This window comes from Artemia franciscana, chromosome 8 (assembly GCF_032884065.1).
Source record: "Artemia franciscana chromosome 8, ASM3288406v1, whole genome shotgun sequence".
Classification (NCBI taxonomy): domain Eukaryota; kingdom Metazoa; phylum Arthropoda; class Branchiopoda; order Anostraca; family Artemiidae; genus Artemia; species Artemia franciscana.
Genome location: NC_088870.1, coordinates 11,027,273 through 11,047,043, shown reverse-complemented (window position 1 = coordinate 11,047,043; position 19,771 = coordinate 11,027,273). Strand labels below are relative to the sequence as shown.

At 37.6% G+C, this 19,771-nt stretch overlaps 1 protein-coding gene across 2 annotated transcripts in view; it reads right to left on the bottom strand.

Annotated features, from left to right (window-relative positions):
* The window catches only part of LOC136029978 (5'-3' exonuclease PLD3-like), a 138,153-nt gene that overhangs the window by 95,262 nt on the left and 23,120 nt on the right, over positions 1-19,771 (bottom strand). For both annotated transcript variants that reach the window (XM_065708546.1, XM_065708547.1), the window contains exons 4-5: positions 16,744-16,878; positions 12,424-12,615 (exon numbers count right to left, since the gene is read on the bottom strand). In XM_065708546.1, coding sequence (XP_065564618.1) covers positions 12,424-12,615; positions 16,744-16,878 — 327 coding nt within the window. The remainder of the gene's footprint in view (positions 1-12,423; positions 12,616-16,743; positions 16,879-19,771) is intronic.

The window sequence follows — 19,771 nt, the reverse complement described above, 5'->3', positions numbered from 1 at the left end:
TTGCTCGTGTTGCTAATTAGCTTATTTCTTATTTTGTGTCTATAGCGACAAGTAGTATTGCTTACCGTTTGATGCATTAATAAATTAAAATGAAATAGAAATTCCATTTCATCATATGTATGATGATACAACACGCGTACCTTTTGACAAGATATTATAACACAAATATATTTTGAAAATTTGCTTCTCTAGGGTTCCTAGAGCGACAAGCTGTGTGTAATTAGTTGATTGAGTATAACTTTTGTTGTTTTTATTCATGTCTTTTAGTTTGACTGCTGATGATGGACCCTGTATATGTGTCCGAAATATTCAGTTAAAATTTTATATTTGTTTCACTGTCGATTAAAAGGTTTCATCACTATTTTGAACTGTTATGTTTCCATATAAGGCTCAGGTCGGAAAATTCAAATTGCAAATCCTCCGGTTATTCTCTTAGTAATAGAGTGAATCAGGGTATTAAAAAGCAAGGGACTTAGAACCGAACCTTGCCTTACACCTTTTAAAAGGCGTATAGGTGACGACACACTTCCATCCGATAGTTTATTACGAATTGAACTATACGAGTTGAACTAAGGAGCTACTATACAAGGATTACCTCCTTGGTCTAAAAGTGTTAGGAAAAGTTTAGAATGCACAACAGAATCAAAAGCGGCGGAGAGATCGACACTACATAAACATAACGACAGATTTCGAGTATAAGTTTTGCAATAATTTTATTCATTACCCTGTGCAAACGCAAAACCCATTCTTTTACGAAAACCGAACTGGCGTTCTCCAACTTTACCTATAAGCACCAATTCAGAAAGTAATATGCGTTCTAGAACCATACTTAAAATTCCCGACACGTTAATGGGGCAATAACTAGCGCAAAAACTTAGAGTTTTTCCCTTTTTTCAAAATGCCCGTAACAACACCGCTACAAATAATTTAGGGACAGCTCCCGAATCAATATACATCTGAAGGACCACAGTGATGTGCTCTAGAAGTAGTGACGACGCATTACGAAGGTGTTCTCTAACAATTCCATCAATACCTGATGTGTTGTGATTGCCAAATTTTCTGAGGATTTTTTTTTTTTGCTGTCAAAATACCATTATTTACAAGTATATTTATATATATATATAAATATATATATATATATGTATATATATATATATATATATATATATATATATATATATATATACTATCTGTTGGGGTGGCGCTTCGCGCCACCCCAACACCTAGTTGGTGGGGCGCTTCGCGCCCCCCAAGCCCCCCCCCGCGCGTAAGTCGTTACGCGCCATATTAGTTACGCGCCATTGTAGTTGTGTCCCTGTGTCCCACCTGAGAATATAGATAGATTTATATATGTGTTTCAAACTACGTAAAAATTGCGAATATACAACATTCTTGGCTTTCCCATTGTCTGTGCATATACAAAGCCGTATGTACTAATAATGACGTCATATGCAAACGCTCTTTTTACAAACAAACAAACATGCATACACACAACTGGTTTTTATATAGATAGATAGATAGATAGATACAACACAAATTAACTGCGTAAAACTTGCGAATATACAACATTCTTCGCTGTCCAATTGTCGCTGCATATAAATAGATTGTCAGGTTTACCGACCCTCGAACATGCAACGTACAATTGTCCATGTTGGGGCGCTTCGCGCCCCCCCAAGCCCCCCCCGCGCGCGTAAGTCGTTACGCGCATTATTGGTTACGTGCCATTGCAGTTGTTTCCCTGTGTCCCACCTGTGAATATAGATAGATTTATATATGTGTTTCAAACTACGTAAAACTTGCGAATATACAACATTCTTGGCTTTCCCATTGTCTGTGCATATACAAAGCCTTATGTACTAATAATGACGTTATATGCAAACGCTCTTTTTACAAACAAACAAACATGCATACACACAACTCGTTTTTATATAGATAGATAGATAGATAGATACAATACAAATTAACTGCGTAAAACTTGCGAATATACAACATTCTTCGCTGTCAAATTGTCGCTACATATAAATAGATTGTCAGGTTTACCGACCCTCGAACATGCAACGTACAATTGTCCATGGGAAAAACAATCAGTATTAAGATCTATACCACATTTTTCTAATGATTGACCTTGAGCTTTGTTAATGGTGATTGCAAATGCTAATCGAATTGGGAATTGCAATCTTTTAAATTGAAAAGGCAGATTCGTTGGAATCATGGGAATGCGAGGAATAAGAACAGCCTCACCCTCAAAAGGCCCTGTCAAGATTGTGGCCTCTATTAGGTTTTCCATTGTTTTTTTTTACGGCAAGTCGCGTGCCATTGCAGAGCTTTGGTGGGTTGATATTTCTTAAAAGTATTATTGGTACGCCTATTTTTGGTTGTAGCACGTGTGGTGGAAACCCTGAAAGATCTATGGAATTTAAAAATTCAGATGGATAATTAACCGCTTCATTTGGTTCCAAAACTGTGTCGACTGACTTGTAAAGGACTGCCTGGTCTCGAATCTTGGTCAAAACAATATTGTTGATTTCGTGGACGTCTATATTTTTGGGTGGAAGAATCGCTCTTTCACTTAGCCATTCATTATTTTTATAATTTTTTAGAATATTCGGAAATACTTTTTCAATCAATTCATTTTTGGACGTCACTAAATTACAGAAATCAGCAGGTAGTTGTATACGTCCTGAAATTGAGTCTACTGGGAGCTTTCCGTTTCCAATTGCCAGCAATTGATCTGAAAATGTTTGACCAGAGTCATCGTTTTGCAATCGGACACGCATATTTGTAGTTAATTTTAATATTTTTACGTGTGCCCATAAATTAGAATTTTTCAGGCAAGCATTCATTTCGTCTGCAGGAGTTGATCTAGGTATTATAGGTAATTTGCCTGAAATCTCCCGCAAGCAATATTAATGTGCTGCCAAAGGGTTTCGACTTGCCTCTCAAATCTTTCAAGCATTGATCCAGAGCCTCGAGCGATTTTTTGTGTGCCATTGTGCACTCATCCCAAATAATAAGTTTGCATTGCTGCAATACTTTACCCATCCCAGATGATTTGGAAATATTGCACGTGGGAGTTTCTGTAGAATGCAAATTCAGAGGCAATTTCAAAGCGGAATGAGCAGTTCTTCCACCAGGCAGCAATGTTGCGGCTATTCCGGACGACGCAATTGCCAACGCTATATCATTTTTTGATCGAATTGATGCCAGAATCAGTTTTATCACAAACGTTTTACCAGTACCTCCTGGCGCATCCAAAAAGAAAATTTCTCCAACGTTGTTATCGACACAATGCATTATCGTATCATAAATGTCTTTTTGTTCCGACGTTAACTTGGAAATGTTATTTTGTACATACGACAATAGATCACTCGTACTGTAACTTTGTTCACCATCCAATTCTACACATGTCGAAACTGCAGCGATACGGTTAGGTGAAGGCATTCCCAAATCCTGAAGAGGTTTGTTTGCCATACGGACGCACAAATCTTCTATAATAACTAAAGTGTAGTTATAAATTTCTGATGTAAAATCAAAAGTCATATCTGACGTCTCTAACTGTTTTCGATGGAGTATATCTTCGGACATTTTTGACTTATATTTTTCCCATAACTCTGTAGGAGCTGATGGAGATTAAGTTGTTAAAATGATGCCAAACAATGCACGAATTTGACTTGGGGTTGACGTTTCGCACGCGTTATTGATGCAGTTATCCCAGTGTTGGTCATTCTCCAATAAATTCAGAGCTTGGCATGCACTACGATAAGTGTCATGTATAGTACCGTTTACAGTTCTCAAATACTCAAAGGATGTCGGACCGGGTACATTAACCAAAAGCAGGCGTAGAAAGAAGCATTCATGTTGATTGGGGTGAACGGTGTAGTCTTCCTATCGTGGTATTTTTGAAGATGGTAGGTTGGCCGTCGACTGACTTCCCTGTTTTCGACGTTCAAATACTCTATTTTTAGTATTCCACGTGTAATACGAAGGCACTTCAGTATACAGCAGTTTTTTTGCAAAAGAATCATTTTTGCAAAGTGAAAAAAAAGCTGTTAATGTTGTATCCGGTGGATTCGGGGCTCTTTGTTGCACGTTGGTTTCCGTGAAATAAACACGTTGACCATTCTGTAAACGTACCGCTAAGTGAACAACAGCTGGACTACGTTCATGTATCGGAAATGAAAGAATTCGCCAAACAGCTTCATTACTGCTTATGTATCTTCCAGCCTGATATTGTACGATTTCGTCGAAATCTTTGATTTCGGGCTGCAAGCCAAAAACTGCCATGTCACTGCCTTTGTTGACGTATTTACATATGTATTTGATTGCCTTTACGGAGTTACAGCATTCAACGTTTATGTGTGCATTAAATGTTTTTGATAATAATGGGGAATATGGAACAACCCACTGGTTATCTACTTCGATGGTGGTACCGTTACGCTTCTTTATTATTGCTGTTTTACCGCCATCTTCAGTAGATCTTCTTCTATATTGTGGGTAACCATCATTGCCAGTAATTGTGTTTGATACTAAAAGTCGAGGATATTGCTTTGTGCACCTTCCTTTGGCCATGCATGGTGAATTTTCGTTCAGTGCACCGCAAGGTCCATGTATCATATTTTTTACAATAATATCATGTAACCCCTTATCGACATCTTTATCAGGTATTTCAGCGGAAATCACATCATCAATTTCGTTCGAAGTAATTTTTTTATGTAGCCAGATTAGTATATGTGCGTGTGGCAAACCTCGTTTTTGCCATTCCACTGAGTACATCCAGCATCGCACTGACCCAAACACTTCAAGTTTTACTTTGTAGTTTATCAGTGATTTCAACTTTTGCCGGAAGACACGGGCCGTAATGTCATGCCTATGAACCGCCGATTGGCCTTGAAGTAAAAGCTGCAGTATCTCGTCCCAAGATTGATTACATGTAAATGTAATAAATAAATCTGGACGACCATAGAGACGAACATACGCAAAAGCATCTTGAGCATATTCATGCAAATGACGGGGACTGCCAGCATATGACGAAGGTAAAATTGTTAATCTTCCAACGTTTGTGGTATTACCGTCATTTATAACTGCATCTCGCAAATGAATGTATTGTTCAGAGCGGAGCTTGGTTTGATTCAGGCTGATATATAGCAAACGTTCTGATTCAATTTTAGCATACATATCAACGACAAATTGGTGAAACAATTCACGGCATTTTAAAATATAATTTTCTTCATCCTGCCGAATCATTAGTCTATAGGAATAATAATGCATTGCACTGCATTTCTTATTCATTTCTTTGTTAGTGGCTGGATTCATCAATTTGATATTAAAGTGATAGCCGTCGGCTCCATCCCAAAAAATGATAGGATATTGTAGGGCATCGTAGCATCGATGAGTTTCAGCAATTCTTAACAACTGAGCGTTTCGCTTATGAAGAATAATATCTCGAGGTAAAAACTGATCACCGACCATAACGATTGCGACTTCGTCGATAGTTGGAGCATTGTATCTACGCACATGTTGGCCAGGAGGCGTTTTGTCAGCGGAAATAACTATTTTATGCGTATCAGTAGGCATCAAATCGATGGCTGTTTTGAACAGACGCACTAAATTATTATTTTCGTGGAAAAGATGTTGCAATTGGGAAACGATTGTCCTTTCAACCTTGGGAAAAATTTCGCAACGTGCATTCAATTCAGAATTTCTATCACTGATGAAGTACAATTGTAAAAATTTATGATTCTCGCCTGAGAATAGTAGAAGGGACCCTGCTCTATGATAAATTTGCCCTTTTACTTTGAAAGTAGACATCAATTGATCTGGATTTTCGATTTGGGCTCCAAACGACGTCATTTGGAAACATGAGTTGTATTTTCTGATTTTTGACAAAAAACGCTTAGATTCTGACGTAGTTCCAGTAAGGAAAGTCTTCAATGGCTCTGGTGGTGCAGCCAATAGAGGAAGTTTAACTTTTCCTGAGGCGCAACACATTCCCATTGTTTCACCATTGAATTTCAAGGCCTTGCAATAGGGACAAATTTTAGACATTGTCCCGATTTGAACACATCTACTCAAGCTATAATCATCGACTGGGCTGTACCTGAATGCCAGGCGATAACTTTCAGGTTGCTCTGATTCCTCGGCACGCTTTCTTTTCTTACTTTCTCTAAAAGAAGCAAGCCTGATTTCTTGCTGTTCTTGTGATTCCTCGGCACGCTTTCTTTTCTTACTTTCTCTATCAGCAGCAAGCCTGATTTCTTGCTGTTCTTGTGATTCCTCGGCACGCCTTCTTTTTTCACTTTCTCTTTTAGCAGCAAGTCTGCTTTCGCGTTGCTCTGGTAGTTCCTCGGCACGCTTTCTTTTCTGACTTTCTCTATCAGCAGCAAGTTTTTTGGCATAGACTCTTTGAGCATCTTCATCGGCTTTTGCCATTGTAAGTTCATCAGTCATTGTAAACTTAAACATTAATAGATTTCTACGTGAACATATATGTCTTAAATATCTTTAATGACGTCACCGTCATAGCAAAAATGACGACAACTAACTTCATGACGTCAGTCGACACAGAAACATGACGTCACCTGATCCACAGACAGACAACTTATTTTTATATATATAGATATATATATATATATATATATATATATACATATATATATATATATATATATATATATATATATATATATATATATATATATATATATATACATATATATATATATATATATATATATATATATATATATATATATATATATATATATATATATATATATATATATATATATATTTATACCACTTTAAATGAATACCGTTGTGACTATATAAATTCAGAAGTAAATCATGTGCTTTGACGTCAAAACTCTAAAATACAAAAAAAGGACTTAGTCGGAATGGCTTCTGAACGGCTGGACTGAGCTGAGTATTCGTACCAAAGCATTAACCTACTTCTAGAATGGTGTTGCTTGAGCCTTGTTTGCGGGTTATGAGCAGTGTTAGTCTTGTGGCTAGCGAGCTAGACTCGTGACCGCGCGGACAGGGGTTCAAGTCTCGGTGTCGTTATTTATTTGGTTTGTACAGGTGCCAGTGGCGTGATTCTTATTTCTCAGCCATTGTTGATCCAGCTCTAAATAAGTACCTGGAGAAATACGGGGAATGAAAAGGAAAGATTTGCAAAAGCACTGGATGGTTGCCCTCTAAAATCGGAGCCTAAAAAGCTATGTGTGTCCGATCCTTTCGCTTCGCAACATAAAATATTTATACAGACCAAAAATAAGGATCTTTACCAAAAGATGACGAAAAGCTATTCTTGATGAACAACAATCGAAAAGTCCTTTCTCCATTCTCGTACAAACGTGAAAACCCTCAAAAAATTCGTGACACATTTTTCGGCCAATAGATAAGTGATCTAAAGTTAGCACCAACAATAAATCTTTTTGAACTTTTGCTACTGCTCAAGGGTTTCGCCGATGTTAGCGGGCGAGTGGCAAACACTGCCGTAAATTTTGCTTTTATCAGTATTTAAGTGAGAGCATTTCTCATATTTTTTTATTTTCACACATCTTTTAAATGTCTCCTTGCTTGCTAAAGAACAGTGGAACATCAACCCTGACTTTTCTTGGCGGCACCTAGGCCACTTTTAATTTTATGGACGTTGTTAACTTGACTTTGCAATGGCTTAATTGCTTCTCAAATTAAGGCCATTCGCTTTGCGCTCGAGCCAAATTATAGTCATACTTACAGATAATGGTGGAATTTGAAAAGTTGAACGAGGATTAACTAGCGAGCATTATTTTTGTGATTGACCAATCAGAACGAAAATTTAAGAAGATGGATAAACAAATTTTAGAAGATACAAAGACATATGTTTTGTCTTTTTTGAAGTGTAATTCCGTATCGATTGAAATACAGGGTAATTGAATTTTTTCCTTCTTCTTTACTTTTCTTTTTTTCTTTTCCTTTTCTTTTTTATTTTCTTCTTTTTTTTCTTATTGTTTTTATTCGTATGTGTATTGGAGTTGTAAGCCCAAACAAGCTTTGCTTCGGGTCATTTGCTTGTTTTGTTTTGTTGTTTATATTAATAAACCCATCTTTCTCTCTCTATTAATACATAATACTCGAGGAAAACATAGTGTTCGTATACACAAATTAATGTTGATGTACACAAATTAGTGTTGATGTTTTCGAACTGAGTTCTTGTCATTTTAGTTTTAGTGTCTTTAGTTTTACGTTAAAATCAAGAGGAAAGACGTATCATCTATGAGCTTTTTGTTCAACAGGTGTGACTATGGTTGCGCTTGGTTATGATTCAGTCAACGACTAAGCATTTTCTCTTTTACTATGGCCAGGCTTTAAGCAAGGATTCGAAATCTTTCTCTCAATTACTAAGTATATTCTTAGGGATTTCTCTGGCATGTGGGAGGGGGGGCGTGCTATACGATATCTCATGGGTGGGTGTCAAAGGTTGATGAAATAGTTGTATTATTTTTTTCCGGAATACTGTCATATTTATTCTAAAAGTTCTAAATTAATTTGTTTGTAGGTGTATACTGAATAGGGGAAAGTGACCAAAACAGGAGATCCTCCTCTTCTTCTATTGGGTGCAGCTTTCAATTGTATATGTATACAAAACTGTTAAGAAAGAAAGAAACTGAAAAATACTGTCAAACTTCGACCATATTAATCCGTTGATAAAAAAAAGTAATTAAAATTCATTAAAAGTCATTAAACTTTTCAAAGTCTTTACATTAAGGCATTGAATTAAAATCAAGTAGGTTGTGGGCATCAAGCCATGACTAATTGTAGAAAATACCAAGTCAGAGAGTCCGATTGAGTGAGAGGCAAATCTGTTGATTGTACATGTATTGTTGTATTGTTGATTGTAAATGAAAAAACAGATTTTGTACAATCTGATTGTACAAAAATAAAGTGCTGTTCGTTTGTTAGTAGATAAGTAAATCTATCATCCGTCCATGAGTCATTCCTAGGGCAGAACTAAAGTAGAAAGTCATACAACTAAGATAGTTATAGAACTTACAGTTTAATGACTTTTGATGATCAATTGACGAATTACGTCATTATTTTTTCTTGGCACAAGTTTTTCTAAGATCATTTTTGACCTTTTTTAATACAAAAATTAAAAAGAGCAAAATAATCTGATAATTTCGGGTTGTAGATTTGGGTGTCAAAAGTTTTGATTAGTAGAATAATAAAAATAATACTTTTATAATTCTTTACCATTTGTTTGTCAGTTAATAACTGCTATTTAAAAAATTCCATTCATCTCTCATACAGCATTTAAAATATGGAACTTGAAGGAACTCAAATTTTGACGGAGGTCAAATGCGATGCAACTGACCTTTGTAAAGAATTTGTAGATACTGCAGGAGCTAGAAATGCCATTGAACAGAATGCCATTAAACAGGAAGGAACTCAAATTTTGACGGAGGTCAAAGGAAATGCTACTGACCTTTGTAAAGAATCAGTAGATACTGCAGGAGCTAGAAATGCCGTTGAACACAATATAAATACTCTTGACCAGCAAACAGCATTACCTAACAAACAGTATTCTGAGAATGTTGACAAACAACAAAACGAAGTTAGCCATTCTGCCGCGAAAGATGGCGAAAACACAGAAGTCACTTCTGTCTTTGGAACAAACCATACATCTATATCAGAATCTGGAACTGCCAAGCATGGCACCAGTACCCCAGTTAACTTGACAATTAGACCTATAACTAAGACAACAAGCGCTCCTGAGCTCGATAAGGGAACCAAGCCTATATCCTCTGCAATTGGAGCAAATTCAGCTGGTAGTTTTCAGGTTGGAACCACTGCTACTTCAACCACAGCTCATACAAAACCAAGGAGATCATTAATACAACCAAAGTTCACAATTGGTAGCTCACCATTACTCTCATTATTACTCAAAGCTCAAAATTACTCACAATTACTCTCGACACTCTCAGAAATTTTAGCTGAAGAAAAGAAGAAAGAGGAGACAGCAAAGCCTCCACTTCTAGAGGAAGAAGAAACAGTACTTTTTAGCAACCATGGAGTTCTATATCGCTTCGATGCAAATATCAAAGAATGGAAAGAAAAAGGCCGAGGTGATTTCAAAGTTTTAAGACACAAAAAAACTGGCAAGGTGAGGTTCCTCATGTGCCGTGCACAAGTATTAAAAATCTGCTGTAACCACTTGATTGCACCAGAGCTTGAATTGATGCCAATGAATTATTCTGTTAAAGCTTTCGTATGGTATGCCCACGACTATTCCGAAGGGGAAATAAAGGAAGAAAAACTTGCGTTGAGATTCAAGCTGCCTGACACGGCTAAGCAGTTCAAACAAGTTGTGGATAAAGTCAAAGAAGAATTGGCAAAACCAAGTGGGGAAACTGAAAAGCCAGAATCTGTTGAAAAGGATAAGTCGGTAAAATAATTGGTTAAAAGTCTAGACAAGTTCAAGCCAGCTGCTGGTACTTGGGAGCGTTCTGGATGCTTTTGCCGCAACCCCGGTGAGGTAACCCAAAGCCCGGCATACTTTACAATGAAACCATACACAGTTGCTGCAAGTAAATTTCGGATCGGCACTGCGGGAACTCCAACTCCAGGTAGATTTGTTTTCGGTGTTATTCCAGAAACAGCAGACCAGCCTCGACGACTACTCCATTTTCTGCTTTTGATACTCCAAGGAAAATTATTGCTGGTACAGCTTTCAGTTTCACCATGAAACCCACTGAATAACTAGAGTCTCCATCAAAGTCGAGATCTAAAAATGCATCAGTTGCTAGTGAAAACAAGCTGTATGAAGAAGATGAACATGAAAATAGCATCCATTTTGAGCCCATCATTCCCCGACCTGATAAAAAAGAAGTAAGAACAGGAGAAGAAGAGGAAGTTTCTGACTTAGTCGTCCACAAAGTATCATGGAATTACGAAACAGATTAAATTAATTGCAAAAGATGATAAGAAGAGTGTTATGTGGGCGACCAGAGATTTTAGTGAAGTCCATGAAGGGACCCAGGAAATGCTCCTTCTTAGATTCAAGGCACCTCAGCTGTTGGAAAACTTTCTTTTTGCAATTAATAAGGCCTTGGATGGGTGCAAGTATTTACCCTTCCCAAATTTCAGCTTTAAATTATTTTTAGACACTACTAGATGATAATCATTTACTTATAACATCAATAACAAGACTCCTTGTATCGATCCAACCAGAAGTCGGTTTACAATAAAATTATCAACACGATTAGCTAGCTGTCTTACTATCACGTGCATACGATGTTAATGGGTCATTTTATGACAAAATAATGCATTATTTATTGCTAGATTGTTATACCTATAAAACTACAACAGTCAAACCATTGTAATTGTCTTTTCTTACACCAAACTTACTTAGGCTAGGATAGCATTTACCCCTATTTCTGCCGACATGGACGTTAAAACCTCCTAAGAAAAATACCATATTTCTATATGGGACCCTGTCTATTTGTTCTTGTAACTCTAAAAAAAAATTTGTCTGAGTCACTCCTAACTCCTTCTGTCAGTTCTACAGGGGCATACACTACTATGACTGGTACCTTGCACTTTTTAGCAACAGAATTATCGAGTAGCATACTATTATTAATACCTTCCCAACCTAAAAAAACTTAGCAGCTTGAGCCATTGAGCCATTCATCATGAGCCGTACTACCTACAGATACGCCCCATCCTTCTCGGTTGAGTAAATAAATGCTATAGGTCCCAAAACCAGCGCAGGACAGGGACTAACAGATTCTCTCACGTCTACATGAAGCACTTAAACTGGTTTAGAACAGGGTAGCAAGACGTCCCAGGGCTTCCTGGGATTTAATGGAGAGTTTGTGCAATCCCGGGCCTATCTTGGTCACCACATCGTTTTCCATACTTGGCGATACTCTTAACAACAAGAGTCAAAATCCTGCACTGACAATCTCAAGCCTATTACCACCGACTCATTATATATTCATGCCTACAAATATTATGCTGATACGGGGAGGTAGCCCATAATAGAGAACTTAGCCAGGTGGAGATTTTCAGCCAAAACAAAAAGTCAAAACAGGCCATACAAACTATCCATTCATCAGAATCCAGTGCAAATGCTATTTCATTTACTAGGCTATAATCTCCTTGAGGAGCGCCACTCCTCAAGGTCACCCTGGAGTTCTGCTAGCAGTCACAGTTTTGGTAAGTAGAACTCGCGTATGGTCCACCCTGACGCCACTATGAGTTAACGCAAGCCGAATTTCACAGTCGGGGATAGAGACGCAGAAACGAACTTATGACGGAGCAGAGACTCAAGACCACCCCACAGGAATGGATTTACTTTAAGCTTTTATAACCAATTCATCCTCATCAGGATATTCGTCAGGGCCTCTACACTTAACACATTTCCCATGATACCGTTACCTTAAACATTTTTTCAGCATCTTTTGCAAGGTGTGGACAATCTTGAATCCAAACTCCAACCTCCTTTACTTGAGTCAAAGACCTCCAGTCCATATTCGCACTTCCCAAAAAAATGTGATTCCGATCAACAATCCACATCTTAGTATGGAGGACCCCACCTCCAACAAGTCTGTCAAAGTCCAATACCCTGACCTAAAAAACACGAAAAGAGAAGCATTCATCAGTCAGTGTAAAAATAATTCAGTAGGTACCGAAATTGTCAAGCTAAGCATAAAAATTAGAAGGATAGAGACAAAGAGAGAGAAAAGAGAGAGAAGCAAAAGAAACAAGGATAGATAAATATATGCACTTTGTACAACACGATAATACTAACTATAGTAAGATAACAGTAACCACCACAACCCTCCGGGAACAAAGATAATGAATTGAGGGGGTAAACTTTCTATCATTGAAACTATGGAAAAAATTATAGAACAAAAAATCAACGATCATTAATGGAAATTGCCCTCAGAACGTTTAATGATATTAATCTAGGGTTACTTAGAAATAATATGAAAAAAACTTCGTTTTCTTAAAGAGTTAAAGAGGCTGCGTCCCAAAGTCGAACCTTAAAACGTACAGGAATTAGAAGAGGCAGTTGGGGGGCTGCCGCCCCCCAAACCCCCAGCTTTTAAAGACTCTTTTGTACAGGTTTTTTGTTTTTTTGCTAACCCCCAGCTCTTGGCTTCGGAAAGGCCCTCTTTCCCTGTTTTCCAGAAACCACGCATAGCCACTTAAAATTCATTTACTTTTTTTTCCTAGACGCCTACAGGTCACATCCGACATCGGATCTGGGTGTACGAAGACTCATTCGATGCGGAATTCTCCGAGTAAGTGCCCATGAAAGTTTCGTAGGAAAATCTTAACCCCCCGAAAGTTTCGACCCTTTTAACGTTTTTTTAACGTTTCGGCCAGATTTTCCCCATGAAGAAAAAGTTGGAGGGGGATGAAATTTTGCAGGTTTCTTAGTTGGAGCTCGGGCTACGAAATGCATCCCTCCCCATCCGTCTGCGACCACTGGAACCGAAGATCGCTTAACATTGTCGTGTGTCGCCTCTTTATAGAGGCACGAGTGTGCCTCCTTGATTAAATCAAGGAAGGCATGGTAGAAGAAGTTTTATTCTCGACACACATTCTCTGGCATCTGTAATATTACTAGTTTAAATGGTCCCAGTACTACCACTCTCAGCCATTTTATATAGATGCAATTTACAGCAGCCCTTCTGAGACATAAAGACATAAGGACATAAAAAGACATAAAGTAAATAAGAATAATGATAAAAATGAAAATAATTAATGATCAACAATTATAAATCAATAAAATATCAAAATAATAAAATCAATAAAAATAATCAATAAAAATGAAAAGGACATAAAGACATAACATAAAGTAGGTGCTTCAATTTTTCACTTTCAGCAACAAGACTTCATCTATACAAATAATCTAAAAGTTTAAAAAATTTACCTGAATTAGGTCTCTAAAAAGTACTGATCTATAGTATCTAATAAAACTTGAAGGTTCTGAGGGGTTTCAGTACGAGAACCACATCGTCAGCGGACAGAAATACATACATATTTTAAGTGGAAGCCAATTTTTAAGCTCAATCCGAGTTTTTAACTCGAGATTGTCAGCTATGTTCTTTAGATAAATATAAAGCAAGAATGGTGAGAGAAAAAATCTACTCTATTTTAAACCTTCTAGATCTTAAAAGCTACCTCATCTGGAAACTCTAAAATTCGTTTTTTGCCAATAATTAACTACAACCCCAACGTCGTATTTGGTTTTGTCATGCTTGATTTGATAGGAAAGTCTATTTAAACTCCAAAACTTTTATATACAAATATCTATTCCCCCTTCTAGGGCAAATTTAGGGCAAGGATTGCCCCTTCTAGGGCAAAAAGCTACTCTATTTTAAACCTTCTAGATCTTAATTTAACTCGAGATTCTCAGCTATGTTCTTTAGATAAATATAAAGCAAGAATGGTGAGAGAAAAAAGCTACTCTATTTTAAACCTTCTAGATCTTAAAAGCTACCTCATCTGGAAACTCTAAAGTTCGTTTTTTGCCAATAATTAACTACAACCCCAACGTCGTATTTGGTTTTGTCATGCTTGATTTGATAGAAAAGTCCATTTAAACTCCAAAACTTTTATATACAAATATCTATTCCCCCTTCTAGGGCAAATTTAGGGCAAGGATTGCCCCTTCTAGGGCAAAAAGCTACTCTATTTTAAACCTTCTAGATCTTAATTTAACTCGAGATTCTCAGCTATGTTCTTTAGATAAATATAAAGCAAGAATGGTGAGAGAAAAAAGCTACTCTATTTTAAACCTTCTAGATCTTAAAAGCTACCTCATCTGGAAACTCTAAAGTTCGTTTTTTGCCAATAATTAACTACAACCCCAACGTCGTATTTGGTTTTGTCATGCTTGATTTGATAGAAAAGTCTATTTAAACTCCAAAACTTTTATATACAAATATCTATTCCCCCTTCTAGGGCAAATTTAGGGCAAGGATTGCCCCTTCTAGGGCAAAACGCTACTCTATTTTAAACCTTCTAGATCTTAATTTAACTCGAGATTCTCAGCTATGTTCTTTAGATAAATATAAAGCAAGAATGGTGAGAGAAAAAAGCTACTCTATTTTAAATCTTCTAGATCTTAAAAGCTACCTCATCTGGAAACTCTAAAGTTCGTTTTTTGCCAATAATTAACTACAACCCCAACATCGTATTTGGTTTTGTCATGCTTGATTTGATAGAAAAGTCTATTTAAACTCCAAAACTTTTATATACAAATATCTATTCCCCCTTCTAGGGCAAATTTAGGGCAAGGATTGCCCCTTCTAGGGCAAAAAGCTACTCTATTTTAAACCTTCTAGATCTTAATTTAACTCGAGATTCTCAGCTATGTTCTTTAGATAAATATAAAGCAAGAATGGTGAGAGAAAAAAGCTACTCTATTTTAAATCTTCTAGATCTTAAGTAGCCTATGTATTCTAAAGTTAACATTTACAACGCATTAACTCTTAGATCTCTATGAAATTCGGAGAGTCCTGAGTCGAACAACATCTCCTTCGGTGTTTGACTGTTTACTTAATGAAAGATGCTTTTCATGTCAAGCGAAGTAGTATAAAATCTGACCTTTTCTGTACTTTTATATCATGCTTTATAGTATGGAAACTTGATCTAATTTCCGCATCCAGTGCCGACACCTACTTGCTTGTTGCCCTTCATTTAGAGCTTCTCTGATCTGTAGTCAGCATCCAGCTCTAAAACCTACTTGCTCGTCGTTTTTCATTTAAATCTTGTCTGATCTGCAGTTCCACATACAACTCTGAAACCAACTTCTTTGTCACTATTCATTGAGGGCTTGTCCGATCTGCAGTCTCACATCCAGCTTCAAAACCTATTTGCTGTTCACTTCTCATGTAGAGCTTGTCTGATCTGCAGTTCCCAATCCATCTCTGAAACCTACTTACTCGTTACTCTTTGTGCAGATCTTATTCTATAAGTAGGTCTACACACACTAACTACTAAACCAGTACAAAATTCAGACAATTATGTTTTGGAATTGGAAGTTATTCAGACAATTATTGGAAGTTCTACATCCAGCTTTGAGTCCTATTCACCATTGGTGTTTTTCACATGGTGTATTACACCATACACCATTTAAAGCCAAATGTCATGGTAACAAAATATGTAACATGGTAACATGGTAACAAAATTAGTTGTCTTTAGTTTTCGAGATCGGTTGGATCAGCTAATGAATACAAATCTAACCCCACGTTATCTTTGTCAATACCACCATCTTTACGATTTCAAGATCCATGCCATCTTGACACTAATGGCAGCAGTGAAATTGACTCCAATACCGACAGTGAGATTACCGTCATTATGGCAATAGCAAGATTGAAAACTCATAACACAAGCGGGCCGAAATGTGCAGTGGTTAAATCACTTACGTCTGACTTCAGTAAAAACTTAGTCACAAGAAAAATAGTTTTAAGGAGAAAATGCAGCTAAAGCGGACAATGGGATATTTTTAATAATGAAACGACAAAGACGAAGACAGAAAATTTAGGACGCCCCATGATCTTTGTTTGAAGGGGGTGGGAGAATAAAAAAAATTTACAAAATGCATCAAATATTTGCTTTTATGAATTTTGTTGCTTTTTTACGAGGCTTAAAAAAATGTCACGGCAGGGGTCAAACCGGTAGCACTCCCCCCGACCCCAGATGCGGCCTTGAATGAGACCTAAAAGATTGGTTGAGACTTACTTGAGCAGCCTTTCGACGAGAAATTTCAATTGTGTCTTCATCAGGAGAAATTCTTGACGGCTTGCTTTCTACTATCCTTATTTTAATAGATCTATTTAAGCCTGCTTCCAAAATACTTTGAAAAATGTCTTCTCCCTGAAAAGCCATTGGTTATTTTGAAATACAATATAATGCTAACATAATCATTCGACAATTAATTTTTGATTAAACCGAAAAATTGACAGTATGCACCTCCAAAACTAGAGTTAAATTGCTGTTTTCGTGCTAATGTGTATGTCAGTAAATCAGAATATCTTACAACCTACGTTTAACTATAACCACAGATCATATTACCGCAGCCCATACTAAAAAAAGGTTATCTTATTTCTCCTAAAAACAATAACGACAGGACAGGCTCTTTCAAGTCAAATAAGAAAAATTAAATGTATCAAATTGAATGTCAGAAGGCCCCTTCAAGAGAAAAATTCACGTATTGAGGAAGCACTTGAAGAAGAGGACGACTTTGGACAACCAGGGACCAAAGTACATACAAGGCCCACTGCACAGGACATGTATGTCTGCCAGTAAAGCTCATTTACAAAAAGCGACCCGTCATAAAGCACTCAAAAAGAGGCGATACTCAAAGGCAAAAACAACTAAGAAACTGAATGTGCTTTGCGCTGCTATGGAGCAGGGGTAGATGTAGAGCAAAATCCTGGGGAGTCCTAATGTGACAAGGGCACCAATGACAAAAATCTTGGGGGGGGGGCAATGCGACAAAGGTGCCAATAATTGACCAAAATGACCAATTTATTCTAAGGCAAGAGCTAAGAGCTCATATGGCACTTGTGACGAGGCCGGAAGAGCCAAGACTTCATATGGCATGAGCTCTAGCAAAATCCTAAGAAACAATGATTGATTTAAAAAGAAAATCATAGGCTTAATGCCGGCCTGGATTTAACACAAGAGCTGAGACACGAGGTCCTTCTATATATCAAGATTCATTAAGATCCGATCACCCACTCGTAAGTTAAAAATACCTCATTTTTTTAAGTTTTTCTCTCCCTTCAGCCCCCCGGATGGTTAAATCAGGAAAAGTGACCTTATCAGGTCAATTTATTCAGGTCCCTGTCACACCTACCAATTTTCATCGTCCTAGCAAGTCCAGAAGCACAAAACTCGCCTAACACTGGACCCCCTAACTCCCCCTATGAGAGCGGATCCACTCCGGTTACATCAATCACATATCTAAGACATTTGCCTATTCTACCCACCAAGTTTCATCCCGATCTCTTCACTCTAAGCGTTTTCCGAGATTTCCGGTTTCCCCCACCAACTTCCCCCAATGTCAACAGACCTGGTCGGGATTTAAAATAAGAACTGTGAGACATGAGTTCCTTCTAAATATTAAATTTCATTAAGATCCGGTCACCCGTTCTTAAGTTAAAAATACCACAGTTTTTCTAATTTTTCCAAATTAATCCCCCCAACTCCCCCAAAGAGAGCAAATAAGTTCCAATTATGTCACGTATCTAGAACTATTCTTCTCATCAAGTTTCATCCCGATTTCTCCACTATAAGCGTTTTCCAAGATTTCCGGTTTCCAAGATTTCTGTTTCCCCATCCAGCCCCCTATGTCCCCAGATCCAATTCGAATTGGACATGGAGCATCTGATACATAAAATCTTTTTATATATCAAGTATCATTAAGATCCGATCACCCATTCGTAAGATAAAGGTACCTCAATTTTGACGTTTTCCAAGATTTCCTGTTTCCCCCTCCAACTCCCCCCAATGTCACCGGATCTGTTCGGGATTTAAAATAAGAGCTCTGAAGCACAAGATCCTTCTCAATATCAAATTTCATTGAGATCTGATCTCCCGTTCGCAAGTTATAAATACCTCTTCCTAGTTTTTCTGAATTGCCACCCCCCCCCCCAAATCCCCCTAAAAGAGCGGGTCCGGTCCGCTTATGTCAGTCACGTATCTTGGACTTGTGCTTATTCTTCCCACCAAGTTTCATCCTGATCTCCCCACTCAAAGCCTTTTCCAAGATTTCCGGTTCCCCCCGCCCCAACTCCCCCCAATGACATTGGATCTGGTCGGAGTTTAAAATAAGACATCTGAGTTACGAGGTCTTTCTAGATATGAAATTTCATACAGATCCAATCAATCCTTCGTAAGTTAAAACCACCTATCTATTTTTTCAGAATTACCCCCCCCCCCCAACTCCCCCAAAGAGAGCAGATACATTCCAATTATTTCAATCACGTATCTATAACTTGTGCTTATTCTTCCCACCAATTTTCATCCCGATCACTCCACTCTAAGCATTTTCAAAGATTTTAGGTTTCCCCCTTCAACTCCCCCCAATGTCACCGGATCCGGTTGTGATTTAAAATAGAAGCTCTGAGACACGATATCCTTCTAAAGATCAAATTTCATTAAGATCCAATCACCCGTTCGTAAGTTAAAAATACCTCATTTTTTCTAATTTTTTCAAATTAACCGTCCCCCCACTCCCCCCCAGACGGTCTAATCAGGGAAAAGACTATTTTTAATTTACTATGGTCTCGTCCCTGATACTCCTGCCAAATTTCATCGTCCTAGCTTATCTGGAAGTGCCTAAACTAGCAAAACCGGGACAGAGAGACAGACAGAACAGACCGACAGACCGACAAGATTTGCGATTGCTATATGTCACTTGGTTAATACCGAGTGCCATAAAAAGATTAACAAAAAGGAAAGAGGGCACCAGAAAAAATATTTGGGGGAGTCCTCCCGCTCCCCCTCCTGCGATCCGCCACCGATATGGAGGCTTCAGACGGCTTTGTAATGATTTGTTTCTTTTTTTCCAAGGACAGAGCGTGCACAGGAATCCGAAAACGTACCATGCCTCTCACTGTTAAGTACTCTCATTATTTATCAACAATACTATTATTGTTATTATTACCATTAGTCTCAATATCAAGAATATTTCATTATTAGTCTAACAGAACTACGAACTAAAATAAAAGATTCCTTCAAAAGCTTATACCACAAAATCTAC